At 34.2% G+C, this 22,221-nt stretch overlaps 2 protein-coding genes across 2 annotated transcripts; one reads left to right on the top strand and one right to left on the bottom strand.

Annotated features, from left to right (window-relative positions):
* The first annotated feature begins 186 nt into the window (after positions 1-186).
* LOC106773356 (laccase-7) lies at positions 187-4,443 on the top strand. The gene is made up of 6 exons (XM_014660055.2): positions 187-293; positions 505-656; positions 1,356-1,600; positions 2,219-2,347; positions 2,703-3,659; positions 4,130-4,443. Exons 1-6 carry the CDS (start codon positions 201-203, stop codon positions 4,255-4,257), a joined length of 1,704 nt encoding a protein of 567 aa, XP_014515541.1. The 5' UTR covers positions 187-200; the 3' UTR covers positions 4,258-4,443.
* Positions 4,444-17,732: 13,289 nt separating this feature from the next.
* Positions 17,733-21,433, bottom strand: LOC106772975 (GDSL esterase/lipase At5g33370-like). The gene is made up of 5 exons (XM_014659630.2): positions 21,097-21,433; positions 20,892-21,019; positions 20,563-20,805; positions 19,113-19,365; positions 17,733-18,101 (listed from the first exon to the last, which is right to left on the bottom strand). Exons 1-5 carry the CDS (start codon positions 21,347-21,349, stop codon positions 17,869-17,871), a joined length of 1,110 nt encoding a protein of 369 aa, XP_014515116.1. The 5' UTR covers positions 21,350-21,433; the 3' UTR covers positions 17,733-17,868.
* Positions 21,434-22,221: the final 788 nt, after the last annotated feature.

Below are 22,221 nucleotides of genomic sequence, written 5' to 3'. Positions count from 1 at the left end.
ATGCTTCTGACCGCGAACCTAAACATTCATGATTAACGTAATGACCATGATTTGCCAAATGTAGAGAAAATTCAAATGCTTATGTCAAGATCCATATGCAATATCATAATTACATATACTGCAAAAAACACGTAATGCTAGCTGCTAAATTCTCTATATATACACTAACAATTTTAGCTATGAGCTTACTTATTTAGACCATGAAGCGTTTTCTGTTTACTTTGGCCTCGGCTTTTGCTCTTTTCCTCGCTTCTTCCTGCGCTTCTGCTGCTGTCGTTGAACACACTTTCAATGTATGACTTCATAATTCTTCTCCTTTTCTTTCGTTACAAGATGAAATATATAGATGCTGTAACTTTCCATGTAGCTTTCTTTCTCTTAAATGTTTTCAGTTCAAGTGAAAAATCTGAATGAGAAATATATATCTTATACATAGCCTTATATCTTGATTAAAATTTAAAATTATTTAATAATCTCATTTTATTAAATTTTCATTGATTGCAGATTGGTAACTTGACTGTGTCACGGTTGTGCAATGAGCATGTGATTACAGCAGTTAATGGAAGCCTCCCTGGGCCAACGATTAACGTTGAAGAGGGTGACACTCTTGTGGTTCATGCAATTAACGATTCACCCTACAATATTACCCTTCATTGGTAAAATTTTCCACCTCAATAAAATCATTCCTCTTACGCACATTTACATGGAATAGAATTCATACCATGATGAACCTTTTCTCATGTTAAATGTATGCATTGGAAGTTCTACCATTACACATAAGATCACAAGTTTGTGTAAATATTATTTTTTAAATTTGTTTTATAAAATTGAGTTTGTTAAAAGCTTTATATTAATTATAAACAAAATTAGTTTGAAATATTTAAATAACTGTAAACTTTATTTTCCAAACTGGTTTTGTAAAATATATTTGGGTTGAAACCTTGCTCTTTACTTTTTTATTTAATATATTTTATCCTATCTTAAAAAAAACATTAAGTTACGAAAAATGTACCTTTAATAAACAAAAATGATCAATTCACATCACCCTATTAGTTTAGTAAAATTAGGTTTTTCTTTCCACCGGCCTGTGGTGATATATTTTCAATCATTTGAAAAACTAAATCCAAGGCAAAAAGACTCAGCTTTCTTCTAAATCTAACTCTTCTAGTTTCTAGTTGCAATTTTTCTATGTGGAAAATGTTAACATTTCTGTTATAATGTTTTGACTAACCAAATGTGTAACAAAATAATATTAATTATTGAACAACTATGGAGTTGGTGTCATATTATTATTATTATATTATACGTGATGGGTAATTCTAAATGTTTAGGTATCTTTCATGATATATATGCAGGCATGGAATTTTTCAACTTTTGAGTGCTTGGGCAGATGGTCCTGAATCTGTAACTCAGTGTCCAATACGTCCTGGTGGAAGGTATACCTATAGATATAACATAACAGGACAAGAAGGTACCCTTTGGTGGCATTCACACTCTTCTTTTCTACGTTCAACTGTTTATGGGGCTCTCATCATTCGTCCTCGAAAAGGAAACACGTACCCTTTTCCTTCATTTTACCAAGATGTCCCCCTATTGATTGGTACTTTTTTTCTACCATTTTATTTCCTTTAGTTAATTCAAACTATAATCTGAAATTCAAAAATTACTTTTAATCTTTTAAGAGTAACTTTAAAAGAAAAACCCTAATGAACATGTATGTATAACGGTTAGAAATCGATTAGAGATAAGATCAATTTATAGTATATAAATGATGCAAACTTTACTTTAAAAGTTGATTTTGTGGGGTTGAGCTAGACTTAAAGTTCACTTATTAACATGTTATCAGAGTTAGGTTAGAGTCTACCTTAGCAATATTTGTTGTTTGTTGGGCATATTATTTCACCCCTATCAAACCTTTATCAGATCACCGATATATATCCCGGCTTGAGGAGTACCTATATATCTTAGCATGAGAAGGGTGTGTTGGAAGTCCCACAAGATAAGACTGATTTAAAGTATATAAGTGAGTACAAACCTTACATTAAAAGCTGATTTTGTAAGACTAAATTAGGTCTAAAGTTCACTCCTTATTAAAAAGTGGAAGAACTTAATTACAAAGAGTGATTGAAGTAAACAAATAATTACTTTGAATCTTAAACCTAGTTTTGTGACTTTGATTAGGTTGTAATGACTAAAAAAGTTTGATGATTAATTGCAGGGGAGTGGTGGAATGCTAATGTTGTCGATGTGGAGAACGATGCAGAGGAAACTGGTCTTGGTCCAGTTGAGTCAGATGCCTACACCATTAACGGCTTGCCTGGTGATTCTTACAATTGCTCTCAAAATCGTAAGTCAACTATTGGAAATCAAATATATCTCGTATACTACTACTATATTGAAACATTTTGAATGCGTGACGATCTTGTTTTCTTCAAAAAGTTAATTATCCACTAAGATATCGACCGAGTCTAATACGTGAGAATTCACAAATTTGTCCACATCAATGTGTTCGTTTTTTCAAAACCTACTACTTTTGGAGTTTAAATGTCAAATACAATGTACAGCTAATAAAAGCAAATTGAATATAATTTGAACAACTATAATATTTTATCACAAACTGTCAGGTAACTGATTCTAAAAAAATTGTGAAAAAAAAATGTTGTTAAATATAATTTTTCTAATTTGAAGTATGGTTTTTTCAGAAACATACCAAGTCCAGGTGAAGCATGGAGAAACCTATTTGCTACGCATCATCAACGCTGCGCTGAATGAGCAACACTTTTTCATGATAGCCAATCACACATTCACAGTGGTAGCGATCGACGCTTCCTACACCCAACCCTACAACACCGATGTTATTGTCCTTGCCCCAGGCCAAACCGTCGATGCACTCATTACAGCAAACCAAACCCTAGCTTCTTACTACATGGTTTTCACCCCATACCACTCCAACCCCAACGTCGGAATCAACGCCAACATAACCCGAGGCTTGCTCGTTTACCACAATGCTACGTCGGCATCACCCGTCATGCCAAACCTTCCGCTCCAAACAGACACACCCACGGCCCACAAGTTTTACACCAACGTCACGGGCTTGGGCTACGGGCCCCACTGGGTCCCCGTGCCACGTCACGTGGACGAACACATGTTCGTAACTTTTGGGATCGGGTTAGACCACTGTAACGAGACCGGACCAAACGCGTGTAATGGGCTAAACTTTAGACTCTCCGCCAACATGAACAATGAGTCGTTTGTTTTGCCTAAGGGGCTTTCAATGATGGAGGCTATGTACGGAAATGTGAGTGGTGTTTACACAAGAGATTTTCCTAGTAATCCTACGTTTGAGTTTAACTACACTGATCCAGCGTTGGAGATTAATGGTACGGAGATAGCGTTTGCACCAAAATCGACTAAGGTGAAGACTTTGAGGTTTAACTCAACGGTGCAAGTTGTGCTTCAGAATACGGCTATACTTGCCAGGGAGAATCATCCCATTCACCTTCACAGCTTCAATTTCTATGTCTTGGCACAAGGCTTTGGGAATTATGATGCAAACGTTGATGAATCAAAGTTTAATTTGGATAATCCTCAGATTCGTAACACAATTGCAGTGCCGGTCGGAGGATGGGCCGTTATTAGATTCCAAGCAAATAATCCAGGTTTATTTATCTTTTCGTTAACTAAATTCATAATTATATTTAGTGCTGTTAAAACGGGTGAATCCGTGAGTCAACTCGACTCACCACTGATCCGAACCGGATTAGGTTGAAAAAAAATGTAAAATTTTGATGTGTGTTAATTTTGACAGAGATCACTAAGAATCCGGTTCATTCGGATTGAACCCGTGATAAGTCTGATTGACTCACCAACTAATCTATTTTTATTTTTATTTTTTTAATAAAATGAAATTAATTAATTATTCAATGAAACCAAAAATATTATAACTCAAACCCTTATTTTGTCTATGCAAAACTCTTTTATAACTTATTAAGTGACCAACTTGAGTCGAGTCATATGATCCATTTTTACACTACTACTTTATAAACAAATAAAAAATTATGTGAATGAACTTATGTGAATGGATTGTAATGACCAGAATTTGAAATTAAGTTTATATATGGTGTGGCAGGTATGTGGCTTATGCACTGCCATTTGGAGACTCATTTGCCATGGGGGTTAGCAATGGCTTTTGAGGTTGAAAATGGACCTGAACCATGGAAGTTGCCTCCGCCACCAGCTGATTTGCCGCAGTGTTAAGTACAAAATGTTCCAATAATTTAGTCCTCATAAATTAAAAAGTAGAAATAAATGGTGGAGATTTTATTATATGTATTATTTACAATGCCTTTTCGATAAGGTGAATCTGTAATTCAATTTGTTTGACCGGGAATAAATAAAGAGTATGATAACGAGATAAAAGTTATTTTAATTCTCTAAGTTCATGCACACTCCAAAAATATTTTTAATACGTGCAAGCCGTCCTAAACTATGATGGCTTTTGAAATCGCATTATATATTTCTGTTTTATAGCAAATGAAACATATAAAAACAAACGTGGTAGTATTTTTGTATTTCTTTTGAATTTTTAGGTCTCCATTGTTGGGCAGTGAAACCTATATATCATTTATGCTTCACTTACAAAGAAATCAAAGTTTAATAGTTCGTGAAATTTTAAAATTACCATTAAGTGCATACTTTTAAACTTTGGTTATTAGTAAAACAAAAACATATTAGCCTTTATACTTCGATTTTATTAATAATCGAAATCTAAAGGTCTCTAAGGTTAATTTTTATGAAAGTTGTAAGCCATCAACTTCATTTTTGTAGTTTTCTCCTACATTCCTCCACTACGAATCCATTGCACACCCTCTATAGTCACTGAACGTCTTTCATTTTGTGAAATCCTCTAACGAAAACCACTACACTTTCGCACAAATACCACAGCCTCCATTGGCTTCCTCTGCCTTCATCTACATTTTGTCGTTTAGTCCCAATGTCCACCGTTGTCATTGAAGAGTTCCATCTGTCACTGTAGCCCACTTGTTAAGCACCTTCATTCTCAATGTGCAATATATATGCACTTTTGGCATAACAATTTTTTTTATAGAGAAGAAAAAATAAAAAGAGCAATCAAATAAGATTCCCTCTCTATCATGTCCTCATAACAGAATTTCCCTTTGTACTGGGACTATGACACGTCACAACAAAATCCGAAAATTGTTGAGGCAATCGTGATGTTCTTTGTGGCCTTCCTTCTTGTGTTGTGACCTCAACTGAGTCTTGTGGGTGGCCTTCAATTGTCTCAGTAATTACATCAACAAAATCCATAATATTAGTGAGAGGTACTGGGTTATTAATCCTAAGATCTCTGCCCGCTTCGAGTACACCTTGTCCTCAAGGTGGAATTGATCTTTGAGCTCTGACCATGGTTCCCAACTGGCTTCTTCTAGAGGCATACATTTCCACTGGACTAGGACCATTATACGCGAATATGTAGAAGATGAATCTTGTTTCCAATCAATAATGGCAGTGGGTTCAAGGATTGGTTGGTTATCCTGAATATCTGGTGGTAATTGAAGAGGAGAAGAAGGAAGGGGTCCCTTATGAGGGCGTAGCAGACAGAAATGGAATACATTGTGTATTTTCGCTGTTGCAGGAAATGTCAACTCATAAGTTACTTCGCCAATCTTGTTAGTAATTTGGAATGGTCCAAAATAGCGCTTCTGCAATTTACTCGAAAATGGCCTAGTGACAGAGACTTGACGGTGAGGTCGTAAATGAACATAAACCCATTCACCAACATTGAAATGGAGATAACGTCTAGAGGAGTCAGCCCAATGCTTCATTGATTCTTGAGCTTTCTTTAAATTGAAACTGAGCTTGCGTAATATTTCTTCACGAGAAGAGAGTTCATATTGTACTGCGGCGTTAGAAGTATCCGCAGTAATGATTTTAGGCAATGTTGGTGGTAGAAAACCGAACATAATTTCAAAAGGAGTGAATCTCCTGGAGGAATTTATAGAAGTATTGAAGTTCCACTCTGCCCACGCTAGGTATTTGCCCCATTGAAACGGTTTGTCATGAACAAAGCAACGTAAGTACTGTTGCAACACTTTGTTTGCCACCTCAATTTGGCCATTAGTTTGAGGGTGGTAAGCTGTTGACATGCGAAGCTTGGTGCCACTCAAATGAAAGAGCTCTCGCAAAAATTGGATGAGAAAGATCGGATCGCGATCTGAAATGAGGCTATGAGGGATGCCATGATGATTACAGACAATATTAATGAACAATTCAGCAACTGTTAAAGCTGTGAATGATCGGGGAAGCATACCAAAATGAGCCCCTTTGGAGAAACGACCAACCATCACTAAGATTGTGGTGAACCCTTTATATGATGGAAGACCCACAATAAAATCCAAAGAGAGGTCTTCCCAGCAATTAGAAGGTGGTGGTATTGGTTGCAAAAGGCCCAGAGTGCACTAAGTAGGAATCTTTGTTTGTTGGAAAATTGAGCACTTGGCTATAAAATCCCCAACATCCTTACAAATAGTTCTCCAATAGAATTGGGCTAACAACCTGCTGAGTGTGCGAGCAACACCAATATGTCCAGCCATTGGCGTTGAGTGGAATTCATAGAGGAGTAATGGAATAAAATGATTGGAGGAAGGGAGCCATAGCTTGTCCTTGAAGGTGATGAAATCCTGGTGAACTGCGTAGTGAGGAAAATCACTTGGTGTTGCAGAGATTTTACCCTTAAGAGCCTGAAATTCATCATTCGCTGTAAGGGAAGATTTAAGGGCATCCAGGAAGTCAAGCTGAGGAATGGTCATGACCAACAAGGAACTCTCGGTAACATCGGAACGTGAGAGGGCATCAACAGCACTGTTAGATTTTCCTGCTCGATACTGGATTTCGAAGTCATAACCAAGCAGTTTAAAAAGATATTTCTATTACTCTGGGGTGAGGACAGTCTGATGCATAAGCTCCTTGATGGAGCGTTGATCTATTTGGATTTTGAAATGGCGGCCAAGCAGGTATTGACGCCACTTCTGGATAGCATATGTAATTGCACATAATTCTCTTACATATGTGGATGAGTTGAGCAATTTGGGGCAAAAATGTTTGCTGAAATAAGTGACCGGGTGACCCTGCTGAGATAAAATTGCACCCATTCCCACACCGGAAGCATCAGTCTGAATGACAAACGTGGATGCAAAATTAGGGATCGCCAAAACAGGTTCCTGTAAGAGTATCTGCTTGAGCTTTTCAAAAGCAGATTGGGCCGCATCGTTCCAAATGAAGGCATCTTTTTTTAACAGCTCTGTCAAAGGATGAGCGATGGAGGCGTATCCTTGGACAAATTTTCTATAGAAGCCAGTAAGGCCCAAGAAACCTCGGAGTGACTTGACGGTAGCAGGTTGAGGCCAATTGCGAACGACTTCGAGTTTATTAGGGTCTGGTTGTACCTGTTGATGAGAAACGACATGCCCCAAATACTGGATAGACTGACGTCCAATCAAACACTTGCTACCTTTCAACTTAAAATGATTTGAATTCAATAGATCAAATGCGATGTCAAGATGTGTAATATGAGAATCTAGAGAGCGATTATATACCAGAATATCATCGAAACAAACAATTATAAACTTACGCAAGTGAGGTCGAAAAAGATCATTCATGGTTGCCTGAGAGGTGGAGGAGGCGTTACAGAGCCAAAATGACATAACTCTGAACTCAAGGTGACCATTATGAGTACAAAAAACAGTCTTCCTTGAGTCATCGGGCACCATTAAAATCTGATGGAATCCCGAAAGCAAGTCTAATTTCGAGAACCAACAAGCATTACCCAACTCGTCAAGAAGCTCATCAATAGTAGGAATTGGGAATTTATCTTTTATGGTGATGGAGTTTAATACTCAATAATCAACACAGAAACGCCAAGTGCCATCCTTCTTTTTAACAAGGAGGATAGGGGAAGAGAAGGGACTGTTACTGGACACAATAAAACCAGAATCCAACATCTTTTGAACTTGAGATTCAATTTCATGTTTTTGGTAGTGTGGGTAGCGGTATGGGCAAACAGAGATCGAGGATGAGTTGGGGGTGAGGTTAATAGAATGGTCAGTTGGGCGTGAAGGAGGAAAAGTTGTAGGAATGAGGAATATTTGGAAATAAGGCTTTGTAATTGAGGTTCAGAGGCGATGGGAAGTAGTTGGTGTGGAAGCAGAGGTAATGTCGTGTGGGTAGGATAAAGGTGTTGGGGGAAGAGGTTGCAAGGAAAGTTAGAATAGAGCCTCTACTTTATTGGTGGTTTGGAGTCTCTTGAGTTGATGGGCTGAGATAGGTATGGGATTTGGGTCTTGGTTGCCTTGTAACTCCACTAGAGAATTGTTCCACATGAAACGCATAAATGAGTCGTTGTAGTCCATATGAAAGGGGCTACTCAGTTGTAGCCATTGTACCCCCAATACAACATCTGTGCCTAATAGGTCTAAAGGGTAGAGGTCAATGGGGAATTGGTGGTGGGCTAGGTGAAGTGTAACATTGGGACAAAAAGTTGAACAGGGTAGGAAATCGCCATTTCCAACCATTACTCATAATAGGCTGGGTGTCGGTTATGTAGGCAACTGTAAAAATTGGGCCACTTGGTTTTGAATAAAGTTGTGGGTAGCCCCACTATCCACCAAGATCTAAACAATGTACCCCTTGATGGACCCTATGACCCGAAAAGTGCGAGGGCTCCACTGGCCTGAGAATGCATGAAGGCTAATGAGGCCTGCCTCTGGTTCGTGTGGTTCGAAAACGGACTCATCGATGGTGAGGTCCGCCGGTGGGTCATCACTGTCAAAGCAAGTTAATAAGAGGAACTCGGGTTTGCATTGATGACCTCTCGTATATCTCTCATCGCAATTGAAACTGAGGTTTTTGTCCCTCTGAGCCTGCATCTCAGCTTCAGTGAGTCTCCGAATGGATAATTTTGTAGGTGGTGTAGGGAGAAGAGGTGGAAGTGGTTGGGGTCTTGGCACGATAGGTGAGGTGGGTGACGGGGGTGGAGGGTGGAAGAATCTGGTGGGTGTGCTTCGTATGGGTTTGGATTTGTCATCTTGAAGTTTGGTTAAAGCAATGGCTTGGGGAAGATCTGTCAATTGAAGGGTTGTTACCTCACGAAGAATATGTGGTTTGAGGCCAGAAATGAAACAACTTAGGTAAAAGGAAGGGGGAAAATCGGAGATACGATTTGCAAGAGTCTCAAATTCAGAGAGATATTCACGGAGTCCCTAGATTTATGAAAGCTTACATATGGCAGCTATGGGATCTTCATACTTGGATGGTGCAAATCGCAGTTCCAAGGCGCGCAAGAAAGCCTCCCATGAAGTGAGGAGACCATTGTTAAACATCTACTGGAACCATGTTAAGGTTGGGCCTTCAAGGTAGAAAGAGGAGACCTGTATACGCTGTTCATGAGGGGTTTGGTGGTATTCGAAAAATTGGTTCACCTTAAATATCCACCCTAATGCGTCAGATCCATCAAAGGTTGGGAGATCGAATTTGATGGGTCGTGGGGTGTGGGGGGGGGGGGGATTTAGATTCAAGTTGAGTGGTGCGTGCTGATATATCATGGAGGGCATTAGCAAAATTTGCTTGGGATAAGAGAAGTTGTTCGAGCTGTTTGTTGATTTTAGAGAGTTCTTCAGCGTGAGAAAGAAGAGACGTCATGGAGTAACCTGAATGAAAGCACCAATGAAAGGTACTGTCAGAAGAAAGTTTAAGAGTAATACAGAGAAAGAAAGAGAATTTTCATAGAAGAAAGGAATTTTTGCATAAAAACTGGTTGTCCTCTCTTTCATTCACAATGTGCAATATATATGCACTTTTGGCATAACGATTTTTTTACAGGGAAGAAAAAATAAAAAGAGCAATCAAAAAAGATTCCCTCCCCATCATGTCCTCATAACAGAATTTCCCTTTGTGTTGGGATCATGACACGTCACAACAAAATCTGAAAATCGTTGAGGCAATCGTGATGTTCTCTGTGGCCTTCCTTCATGTGTTGTGACCTCAAGTGAGTCTTGTGGGTGGCCTTCAATTGTCTCATTAATTATATCAATAGAATCCATAGTATTAGTGAGAGGTACTGGGTTATTAATCTTAACAGAAGAGTTCTCAAGGACCTCCATCCGTCACTGTAGCCCACTTGTTAAGCACCTTCATTCTCGTTGCTGCTACTGGTTTTTTTATTTTTTTTATTTTTTATTTTTTTTACGTTTTTGGTTTTTAGTTGAGTTCTACATGTTTTCACATACATTGATATCTCTTTGGAAAGCTGGTCTAGCTGTTGATTGACATTGGTCTTTCTATGTTGCTGTAGTCACATAGATATAGTGCAACAGTGTAATTTCCACGGGAACTAAGAACCCGAATCTAGTGATGCCATGAGTACTAGAGCTTAGGGAAGCCATGGAGAAACAACATCATTCTTGAGTTGTTTTTGTGTTTTTTTTTTTTTATTAATGGTTTTACGCTTTGGGTTGGAAAAGTTTTAGTTTTTAAAATATGGTTGAAATGAGCTTGACTATTTCACTCACAAGTTAAATAGGTTTGAGGTGGGTTAAAGACCACCAACAATAACACTTTATTAGTATTTTTTATAAATTTTGTATTAAAATTATTTATTGTTTTTAATTATATAGGTTCACAATTTAATATTTTTAAGTACTAAAATATTGTCAATAATATTTAAATAGCTAGATTGTTTAATTTATTTGTTTACCAAGTTATATATATATATATATATATATATATATATATATATATATATATATATATTTTGATATTTAGTTTTTAACTACTATATTTATAATAATATTTGGAGAAGGTAAACACTTTGATTTCACTGCTATAAAACAAAATGAATTAAGTCAATCTATTTTTATTGTACTACAATAATATATAACATAAATTTCAAAAATAAAATATTCATAAGTGCTTCAATCTACTAACCCACCAACCCGTAATGCATTGAGTTGGGTTACAAAATTTTCGACTTAACAAAAAGTGAATTAGGTTTTAGCTTAACTTGTGATGAGTCAACCTCTGTGAGCTGAGTTGGCTCACTTTGACTCCCATGATGTTGGACACTCATCTTTATCTTAAATCAACATTATGTACTAATTGAAGTTATTGTTTTTTGTATTATTTCAACAATGTTTAACTATTTGATTATGAATCAATAAACTAAGAAGGAGTACTTGGGCAAAATAGGTTTAATCATATAGATAGTTCCCATTTTTGGTTATTTATCTCAAATAGGTCCATCACTTAATTGAGTTTTAATTTTTGAAAAATTAAGCAATTAGGTTATTTCCACTAGTTCTATACTGACATCATTAAAGAGAGTATTATGTGTTAGTTCATGATTTTTTTTAAATATTTTTTAATAATTATTATTTTTTATTTTTTTAAAAAAATAAAAACAAATTGCCACATGTCAAGCTAACATTGTTTCACGTGGCAATGACGGTGTAATGTGTCACTGTGTAATGTGTCACTATAATGTCACATGTCATTTGCATTAGTCTTAATTTGGTTCCTTTATTTTTATTTTGTATCAATTTGGTCCTTATATTTTTATTTTTGTCTCAATTTAGTCCTATTTTTTTTAAAAAAAATTAAACAATTTTTTCTCTTCCCAAACTCAAACAAAATTTAATTTATATGTAAATCTTTACAAATATTTTTATTAAAATTGATATTTTTATTAAATATTTTTAACAAAATTAAGTTTATTTAAATTTATATTTAGTTAATTATATAAATGTTAATTATGTTCTTTTAAAAAATTCATATAAGACTTAAAAAAAGAGTGAACAAATTAATGACATAAAATTTCATTTTTAAAATAAAAAATTGGAGAGAATTTTGTGAAAATTCCAGTTAACGTAAAAGATCATAAGAAGAAATTATCTTTAATTATTGTTTCTACGAAAATTTTCTCCAAATTTTTATTTCAAAGAAAAAAAGTGAAATTTTACATCAATAGCATGAAATTTCATTTTTACATGAATAAACAAATTAATGATATAGAATTTCATTTTCTTAAAATAAAAGATTGCAGAAAATGTGAAAATTCTAATTAATATGAAAGATAATGGAATAAGTAACTACATTTAATTACTCTTTCCACACAATTTTTTTCCAATTTTTTATTACTAAGCTATCATTTGAAAAATTTACACTAATATATCATGTCACTATTATTTTTATTTTTAAAGAACATAATTAACATTTATATGATTAAATAAATATAAATAAAAATAAAAATTCAATTGAAAAAAAAAAATAAGTGAGAGACATATTTGAGAAACTCACCATAAATGAACTATTTGTATAATTAAACTGATTAAGTATTTGTAAATTGTTTTCGTAATTTTAGTCCCAGCAATTTTAAAGGTTTCAATATTGAAATTGTACAACTACTTCATTTTCAAATGATAGTATTGCTTTGTTTTGGGTTCTGGTTTTGATATGTACAAGTTAACAAAATCTTATCCTATAAACTATAGTTATAGTTAAAATCATAGTCTATGAGTACATCTAGACATTGATTCTTGTTAAAATCATCATCTATGAAAAAGTATTGACGATGACTTTTTAACAATCGATAGAATCATCATATAACTATCGTATGTGACCTTTGTTATACTAGTGTATGTATAAAAAATTAGTAACTCTAAATATTTTATTTAACATATGTACAAGAATTCAAAAAGCTTAAACAAGTAAACTAATAAAACAACATAAAAAAAAAACGATAATCATTATAACTTTTGTTGAGTACATCTTGTCATCATTGTTATTTCTTTTATTAAGTAGAAATAGATAGTTTACTCTATTCAAAATGTGAGTAATTATATGATTAAATTCTTATAAGTTATAATATAATTATAGTTCATTTAATTTTTTTAAAGATATTTGAATTAATTAAACAAGAGTCATTAATTCATTAACTTCATCATTTGTTGGAAGTTTATATGTGTGAGATTTTATTCTTTTATGTCTTGAATTAAGCAAACGAAAGGATTGTTAAAAGAATTAAACAAACTAACAAGAATTATAATTAGTAAACAAAATTGAATTATCAATAAGTGTTACAAAACAATCCCAGGAGCATAGAACTGAGAAAGAATAAATGAAACATCATCTATTTTCAAAAATTTCAAAATAATAGTTTAATCTACATAACATCAAAATTAACTAAGAAATCACAAAAGCATTACAAAAAAAATGTGATTTACCTACATATAATTACATAGGTTTGGATTCGTAGATAAATTAGTTATTATATACATATTTATCCACGAATTTGGAAATCGAGTTACATACGTTGTTTTCGTAAGTAATGACTAAAAAATTTATCTACCAATTTTTTGTATGTAAAATCTCTAGATAATGTTGGTACATTAAAATAGAAATTTTGTGAAAGATATAATCATTAGGTAAAATTAGTAAGTAAGTGAAACAAAATTTAACTACTAATTTACATACGAATTTAGAAATAAATGATTATTAAAAATAAAATAAAAAAATTTCATTCACCTTACCTCTCACGCTTAGTTCAGTCTAAAACTTTCTCACTCAACTTACCTATTAATATCACTACTATAATTAGAATTATAAGAACCTAGTTAAGTTACACATAAAAGTATAGTTTCATAAAATGGAAATAAAACACACCCTTATAGCATTATTTTCTAATCAGAATTAGAGTTGTAGCTCCAACTCGATGACCTAGAGCGACCTCCTTGCAGACCTTTACAACCCAGATTATCAGGGTAAATGTCAAGCCTCAATTCTACGAACGATTAAATAAAACTTTCCTTCCAATCAAGATGTGTGATTGGTTCACCATATTATACACAAAGTTAATCTTTCTAACTCGAAAAAAAAAAAAAACTAGTGCCAAAATTAAACAGATTACCAAGCAAGGCTTAAAATTGAAAGCATGCACGAGAGTGTTGCATTTCAGGGTGTCCGAGTGAGTCATTGGAGGCTTAGCGCTCGTGGAAGTTGATTTTGCTTTTGGAAACATCGGAGAGAACGACGACGGGGTGATGGTAGAGAAACATCAGAAAGGGCAGAAGAAGAGGCTTGGCCTATGAGCGCAGTTTCATATCATCTGTTAGGGAATTGGCTCTACCAAATTGTTGAGTGAGGCAATTGGTTCCAGTTGAGCATCCGAGAGTGAGATTGTTCAAAGAAGGTGAAATGAAACCCCAGCTAGTGAAATAAAACCCTAGCTAGTGAGTTTAAATTTTTCCATCGATAAATATTACCAACAACGTTATTACCGACGGAGTTATGACCGTCGGTAATCCGTCGGAAAAATGTCATTACCGACGGATTTTGGACATTTCCGACAGATTTTGACCGTCGATAATTCTATATATTATTGTAGTGGCAAGGACAACAGTTTTACATCCAACAATCTGAGCAGGTTGCATATAAATAAAACAATCAAAGATTAATAAAATCTGATAAGAAGATGATGATGATTATCAATAATCCCGATGCCACTATAGGATGGAGAGCAATACACAAACTAATAAGAAATAAATTCAACTTACAACTAAAAGCATCAAGGTTGTTGAAGGTAGTACAATAGTTCCTCCTAGAACATATAGGCCCCCAGTATTAATACTTCTTGAAACAAGCTTGCATTGGACTCCTTGACATTTTCAGAAATCTAAGCTCGTAGTGATGGTTGAACTAGAATCAGTTGAAGACAACAGAGGGAGTAAAGAATATTTTTCTGTTGTCGAAGAGCGCATTGAATATTATGCTAGTAGTGCAACCAACAAAACTACTGAAAGAGGTGCCAAAGAAAAAAATACAAAGTCTACGAAAATTGTAAGTATTTTCTTTATAAAGAAAAACTCAGGCATATGAAATGTCCAAGATTAACAATAGAACATGAATCAATATATAATGATAGTTGAGCTTTGCAATATAAACAATCTGCTTCAATCATATATGACTAAGATAGTCATAAAACAACCCTGTGAGAATGATGGAAACAATTAGTGGAGAATTTGGGGCTAATCGTACCTTTGATATCAAAAGAGCAGCAAGTTGCCTTTGATGTTGATGAAACTCCTCATTTTCATGCAAACTTTCTCTGCTCGACACGCATAACAAACAAATCGTTACATCCTCTACATTTCCACTTCTAACCACACACACCAAATATTCAATTCAAGCAAAGTCTACAGATTGTAGAAGATGTAGCTAAAAACATTCCCCTTCCTATACAAGCCACGCTTTCAGGACCACATTCATTCATGGATTTTATCACTATATGTGGAAAGGGTGGCAAAAATACTAAACGTCAACCAAAGTAAGACATGTCCGTCAGTGATTCCAAAAAATGTTAAGAAAAAGGTTAAAAGAAAATAAAGAGTTGGTGTAGAAGAAGAAGTTATAAATGCAATATTCAAGGGAATGTAAAAGGTAACAATTCAAGGTGTTCTTTAATCAAACTTCTCCAAATTCCAGTCTCTACAAGACTCAAACCTAAGAAACTTTGAAAAAAAACCATTATTCCATAGTCATGGCTTCCAACGAAGCTTCACTGTAATTACTCACTCTTTCTTAACTTTTCCAAAAGAAAAATTAAAAAAAAAAATAATCAAAACCTAGAAAAATTTTCGAGAAAAGTCAAAGCAATTGACTCATGATTTACCATGTGATAGGTTAGTCTCGCCAGATGCTCGCAGTGTTCATCTTTTCCACGCCGCTTCTCTCTGAGTCATGGTGACTCTGCACCCAGACCAACGCCACCCCTTTCCACTCCTTCGTGGAGGACCGTGTTGGCATCTCTGTCTATGTCGCCTTCTCTGGCCTATGTCGCCTTCTCTGGCATCCACATGCCTCAATCAATGCCCTAAAGAAAGAGCTTGAATTAAAGTAGCACCCGAAAAAGATAAACGCACTACACAATGGATTTAAAAAGAGAAAAGGCCATAGATAGGAAAAAGAAACATAAGAGGCATTATTATAGACCATAGGAAAAATGAAAATGGTAGAGGAAGCACCTGGAATATGCAGTGGCCCTCGGCTAGGGTTTCAAACAAATTGTCAATGGCTTCTTTACTACGAAGAAGGAAGAAGGAACCGTGTGAGATGGGGAGATACGACCAAATGAGGGTTTCTTTTATTCGAGAAAAAGAAAGAATGGAACTTCGGAATTGAGTGATTGATTTTCGAGAGGAATGCGGTTTAGAGAGGAAGAAGAACGAGGGTGAGAGGAAGGTGAGATTAGATATAGAGTGGGAAATGTAAAAAATAAAAAGATATTATGACTGGTTTCGATATCTACGTAATAATATGTTTTGAATTATTTACAAGTATGCCACCGCGTTTCATATTATGACCGATGTACAAAATTACGTCATAATAAGTCTAACTTTTATTACAATTCTGCCACTGATCCACCTATTATGACGATTGGTTTTCACCAGTCATAATAAGTCCGTCATAGTATCCTATTTTTCTACTAGTGTCAGCCACACCAAAAGACGCCCGGGTAAGATTAAATTATCACGATTAACAAACCTTTTGTGACAAGTATGACACAAATTTAACTCTTAAAAGCACCCTTTTGTCAAAATAGATAGTCTCGGGGTCAAACATTATTCAAATCCCCGGTGTCAATGAAAAAGCAACAGTGACTCGAGGTGGTGCTTGGAGGCTCTGACAAGGCTTTTCGGCATCCTTAATATTGGAAGAGAAAGTGCAATGCTAATTAATCCTGAGAGTGGTGGAATAGAGAGAAAAAAAGTGAGAGATAGTTATAATGGTGAGAGAGAAATAAAAGAGAGAGAAATAAGTGTCACGAAAAGGACATAAGAGAGAACAAAAGTTCAGCCACATAAGCGTGAAGTTAATGTCGTTTGTACCTACGGAAAGGACCTATTAAAAGCAAAATCAGTAATTTGGGGACCAAATTATATCACTTTTAAAAGCGGGTATCAAATAGAAATTCAACTCCCAACTTGGAAACTAAAAAGGTAATTAAGCTTTCGTCATATTATAACGGATAAGTGAAAATTTATCATAATATACTAAACGTATTATGACTAATGACAGAAAGTATTTTTTTTGTTATGTCATATCAAGAACATACATATTATGACGTTAAACCACTCATCATAAAAAGTCATTTTTAGTCATCATAAGAAACGATTTTTATACTAGTGTTTGCAAAATTTGTAAAGATGTCATTGTGTTCGTTTTATATTTCGATTTCTTGAAAACTAAAACTGAGTTAGAAACCTAATTCTATACTCAGATATCTTATTTAGTAGTTAACCCTCAATCCCAATGTGAACTCAAAACTTCTCAAAATGCTTTCTTTTATTACCATGATTCTAAAATAAAATTCATCTTCGTTACGCTTCTTTTTCTTTTCTGCTTATATTTACTTTAACTTCATTACTTTATATCTATTATACGTCTGCTGTATTATACAGAAATGGATAGTTTCTGTGACCAGCGGATTAGAGTAAGAGGATTATAGGAAAAATGTAATCTTGATCCAAATTAATATTGAATTGATGGACTCCTTTAGCTCTTCGATATATTATTTATATTGTATCGTATTGAATTTATAATATTAACACCATTATGTTTCATTTTGACCACTTTAATTCCTATTAAGTTGCTAGTTATAGCACTGATAATAAAAAATGTTACTGAATAATCAATGTCATAGTTTCAAACATTGAAGAAATTTAAAATACAATAATACGTAGTAGAATCTGCGTATGCAGATAAGAAAAGATGAGGATGGAAGAATAGTAATGACAGACATTAGGTGGTAGAATCTAAAGCAATAATTGTGCTAAGGTTCATTGGGTGCATATATTCAGTGGACCCTGTCATGAATTTATCAACAATCAATCTATTTGCTGTCTCTGACGGATGGAAAGGGTCCCAAAAGGCATAGAGATTCCTGTTGGGGCACAAGTTAGAAGCAGGAGTGCAGAGTCCGATTCCATTGTATGCTCCTTGACCACAGCACGCAACTTTTGAAGTCACAAACCCTGTTTATCAAACCAATATAAAGAGGATAGTAAATGCTTCCTAATTCGGACATCACATGCAGTTATTCATTATTAAACCCAGTAGAAGTTAGTTGACAATAATAAATGGCCTAAATTAATGATATTTTTTGAAAAGTCAAACCTCAATTTATAATATATGAATGGATCTTATTTTACAAGTCGATTTTGTCGGATAAATTAGATTTAAAGTTTATTTTTTAACATGGTATTACTCTTCTTATATAATAGAGATAAAACTAATTTATAATATATAAATGAATACAATTCTCATTTTATAAACTGATTTTATAGAATTGAATTAGAGTTAAAATCTATTTCTTAACATTCTTTAATGATTTTTAGACATTGGTATTTAATCATCAAAATCAATACTTATCATTCATATATAGGTAAGTTGATTAGTTAATCCAAGATTCTGATGAGCTAATTCGACTCACCACATGTTCAATCTAGATGAATCAAATTCTAAGTAAATCAAGTTAAAAATTAATTCCTATAAAAAAATTTCAATTTTGCAAACTTAATCCGATCTGAATCTACGATAAACTGAATTAACCGGTGCGTTCTAACCCAGTTTGACAGCGGTAGAGTTCAACTTCTTTAATGGTTTTTAGACACTGGTGTTTAATCATAATCAGTACTTATCACTGTATTTACAAAGAAATCCATCAAAATATCATAAATTCGTACTTTTTACTGAGACAAGCCACAAAACTTCTTAAATGTGCACTGTCATTGAGGAAGGACCAAGGCTCAGGGCATAGCTGTCTTATACATGTTAATTACTGAGAATGGTCCCCGAGACAGTAACCATTTCCCTACACCATTTAACCTGATTTCTGGAAATCGGTCTATTAAGAATGGATAGTAAATGCAATATTTCTTTATGTTTTATTTGAGAGTATAATTTGAGAAATATTTGGTAGTACTATAAACTACGATAAACAAGTATAATAAGAACTGAAAGAGAAATGAAGGTTAATAAGGTACCGTATGCTTGTGGGTCAGTGACGAAATCCAAGTGCATAGCGAAAGCGTTTGCGGAAATGAAGACGTCGGAACCAATTTCAGTGTTGAGAGCTTGCAACAGTTGAACAAGTTGAGGATTGAACAAGTTAACGGCCCGTTGCAGCTCCGCCGCACATTCTCCGTTACGGCTATGCATCGCCAACTCTGCTGGCACGCAACCCAGCGGTCCCGTTCCCGTCACCAGAACCCGTCGTGCTCCCAACTCGTACAGGTGCTGCATTAATCACGCATCTATTTAAAGTTTGATAGTTTTACACTTTTGAAATATGTTTTTATTTATTTATTACGATTTTATAATGTCTTTTAATTTTATTAGAAATTTATTTTAACTCTAATTTATATTTTTAAAAGTTATTTTATACATCAAATTATTATTTTATAAGTATTTATCTAGCTAAATTATTTAACCTGAACAGGTGATAAATATTTAATCACAATTCAATCGTAATGCAAAAGCATTATGGTTTTACAAAACACATCTGCCTCCACTACCGAAATTAAAAACCCTAGATTTGATGGCAATAAATAGAATCAGAATAGTAGAGTGAGAGAGGGACACCACGCATTTAGTATACACTCACTGCTACTCATGCTGCATCTTCAGTGACATAATTCCTGTTCGTTTTATTATTAATAACCAAAATGCATGCTGCACTCAACTACCAAATCAATTTCCTCATTTAACATTTTTGCCTCACAAACTCTACATCATCTATCATAACATATAGGTTAGAAGTGAACTTTAAACCTAACTTAACTTTACAAAATCGGTTTTACAAAATCGGTTTTAAAGTGAGATTCACATTCACTTATATACTATGAATTGACCTTATTTCTAGTTGATGTGAGACTTTCAACAATATAACATGATAGGATCTTCTCTCATGTAAATTATATCTTCTTTTATTATCTTCTATAATTCTACTTTAAAAATTCGTTGCTTTTTTTTTTTTTCTAACCATTCTTATCAAATAAATAACACTTTTACTTTTTTCATATTGCTAATTAAGATATTAAATGTTATATTTGTATATACTTATTATTTAATATATTTGTTTGGCAAAGTGTCGGGAAAATCAGTAAACCTATTGAGGACACAACCACTCAAGCATAAATTTTTCTAAGTCGCTTGATGCGATTAATATTTCTTTTTCTTCCTATATATATTTTCAGCCATTGCTAGCCTAAGTCTTTTTAATGTCACACGACCACATGTCAGGGAGAAGGAGCATAGGAGCAGGTATTATGATTCAAAGAGACTAATATATGCAACCACTTGTACTCCGAGAATAAGTTACTTAAATAATTTTTTTTTTAAAATTAAATAAATATATTTTTAGTCATGAAATTGAAATTTATATCTATTTTAATGACATGCATCAATGCAAGCAGAGTAGAAGGATGAAAATACCGCAAGAATTTTCCGATACTCTGAGATGAGAAAGACAACGTAGTCTGGAAGAGCATATTCGCGAGATCTGGCAGAGAAAGGAACCAAAAAATAGTTGTTGACAAAATCATTGCCGCCTAAGGTTATGAGAACCAATGCTTTGTTCACTAAATCTCGTGTTTGTTCTTCTCCAATTAGCGCAGCGACCCTCTGCTGATACTGTCTGAAATACGCCAATTGTTCTGTAATTCGGATAATGTTTATCTGCAAAATCAACATTCTTATATCATCATCTCATTGCATTCTCTTATTAATCAACAGCCTAATTTATGGATGTGAAATTCACTTACAAACTGAAATCCTGTGTCATTGAGAATTCCTACTCCAGCAGAAGCAAAGTTTGCACCAACAAGCAGCTTTTCACCATTCAGCTGTGGACTCAAATATGGTAACGTGGGTTCTGACCCAATTTTCTCACCTATATAAAAGAATAATTTAGTTAAAATTTGAAAAGAAAATATGAAGAAAAGCAAGTAGAATGAGAGAGCACTGAACTGATAAGGTCAGGCATGTTGAGGCCATTGGAGAAACGACCAGAGGCTCTATGAGATGCAGAGTCAATGCCATAAGGATATGAATCGGCACGTGCAGTGGTGGCTAGGTAGTTGTTATTCCCATTATCCACAAGCGAATCACCAAACACGAAAAATGCCCTTGCCTCAGCTTCTGGAGCAACACTGCTCAAGCTCAGAAACAAACATAAAAATATAGATTTCGGAGATACAACCTTTTTCTTGTTTTCTTCCATCGGAATGTCACCAAGAAACCCACAACAATGATCAATGCTATTCTAATCTCCTCCTATGACCTTGCAGCTTAACCAGACTGTTAGGTGCCTTATATAATGCTCTCCATCATTTTATCTGCTCTTTCTTCTGACAAATTAAATGGCTTTCGCTACCTCCAGTAGATAAAGAAATGGTGTAATTATTGTGGACTTTTTATTACCCTAGATACTGTATTTCTTTTATAAAATTTATCAAAATGCAACATATTTTATATGTTTAAAAAAGTAGTATTGTTAATGTTCAAATGGGATGAGGATAACGTTTATGTAAATTTCATGTCTTTGCCGAACTCATTCCGTTCCGTGCTCTAATAACCGATCGATGTAAGGAGGTGACATGCAAAACACATTTTGACACTCAAGTCAGAATCATTCTCTGAAGTTCTTTTGTAATTTAATTAAGAAAAAAAATGTCTTTACCTTGACATTAAGCCTTGTAGAGTTTACTTTACTTCTTAATGATCATTAATCTCAATCTTAACCACTTATAAGTAAGTGTTATAACATTAATTACATCTTAATTCTGCTAAACTATTGTTGGGACAGATCGGTCGTAAGAACTTTTTTACCCCTCAACCGATCGGCCTCTTTATTCAGTATCACTGTATCTGATCAATCGACTTTAAACTCATAGTTACAAATATTGTTTTAACTCGATTTGATAGTAAAAAAGTTGTATTAAAATAACATAACTTTAATATAAAGAATTTTTAAGTTTTAAGTCTGACATAATTCTAGATTAATATATTTTAAACTGAAATTTCATTAAGATAATTTGATTTTAGTTCTATTTTAATAAAAATTATATTAAAAAGAATAAGTTCAACTTAAAA

This window comes from Vigna radiata, chromosome 9, assembly GCF_000741045.1.
Source record: "Vigna radiata var. radiata cultivar VC1973A chromosome 9, Vradiata_ver6, whole genome shotgun sequence".
In the NCBI taxonomy this organism is placed as follows: Eukaryota; Viridiplantae; Streptophyta; class Magnoliopsida; order Fabales; family Fabaceae; genus Vigna; species Vigna radiata.
Note: the sequence above shows the minus strand (reverse complement) of the source record. Positions and strands in the feature narration are given on the sequence as shown.

Bases quoted from the DNA above. Each gene is read 5' to 3' on its own strand.
- LOC106772975 (XM_014659630.2), bottom strand. From the start codon at position 21,349: ATGGAAGAAAACAAGAAAAAGGTTGTATCTCCGAAATCTATATTTTTA. The intron at 20,806-20,891 runs GTAAGTGAATTT...TTGATTTTGCAG, and splicing joins ATGACACAGGATTTCAGTTT to ATAAACATTATCCGAATTAC. The intron at 18,102-19,112 runs GTACCTTATTAA...TTTGATAAACAG, and splicing joins CACTGACCCACAAGCATACG to GGTTTGTGACTTCAAAAGTT.
- LOC106773356 (XM_014660055.2), top strand. From the start codon at position 201: ATGAAGCGTTTTCTGTTTACTTTGGCCTCGGCTTTTGCTCTTTTCCTC. The intron at 1,601-2,218 runs GTACTTTTTTTC...GATTAATTGCAG, and splicing joins AGATGTCCCCCTATTGATTG to GGGAGTGGTGGAATGCTAAT. The intron at 3,660-4,129 runs GTTTATTTATCT...ATGGTGTGGCAG, and splicing joins ATTCCAAGCAAATAATCCAG to GTATGTGGCTTATGCACTGC.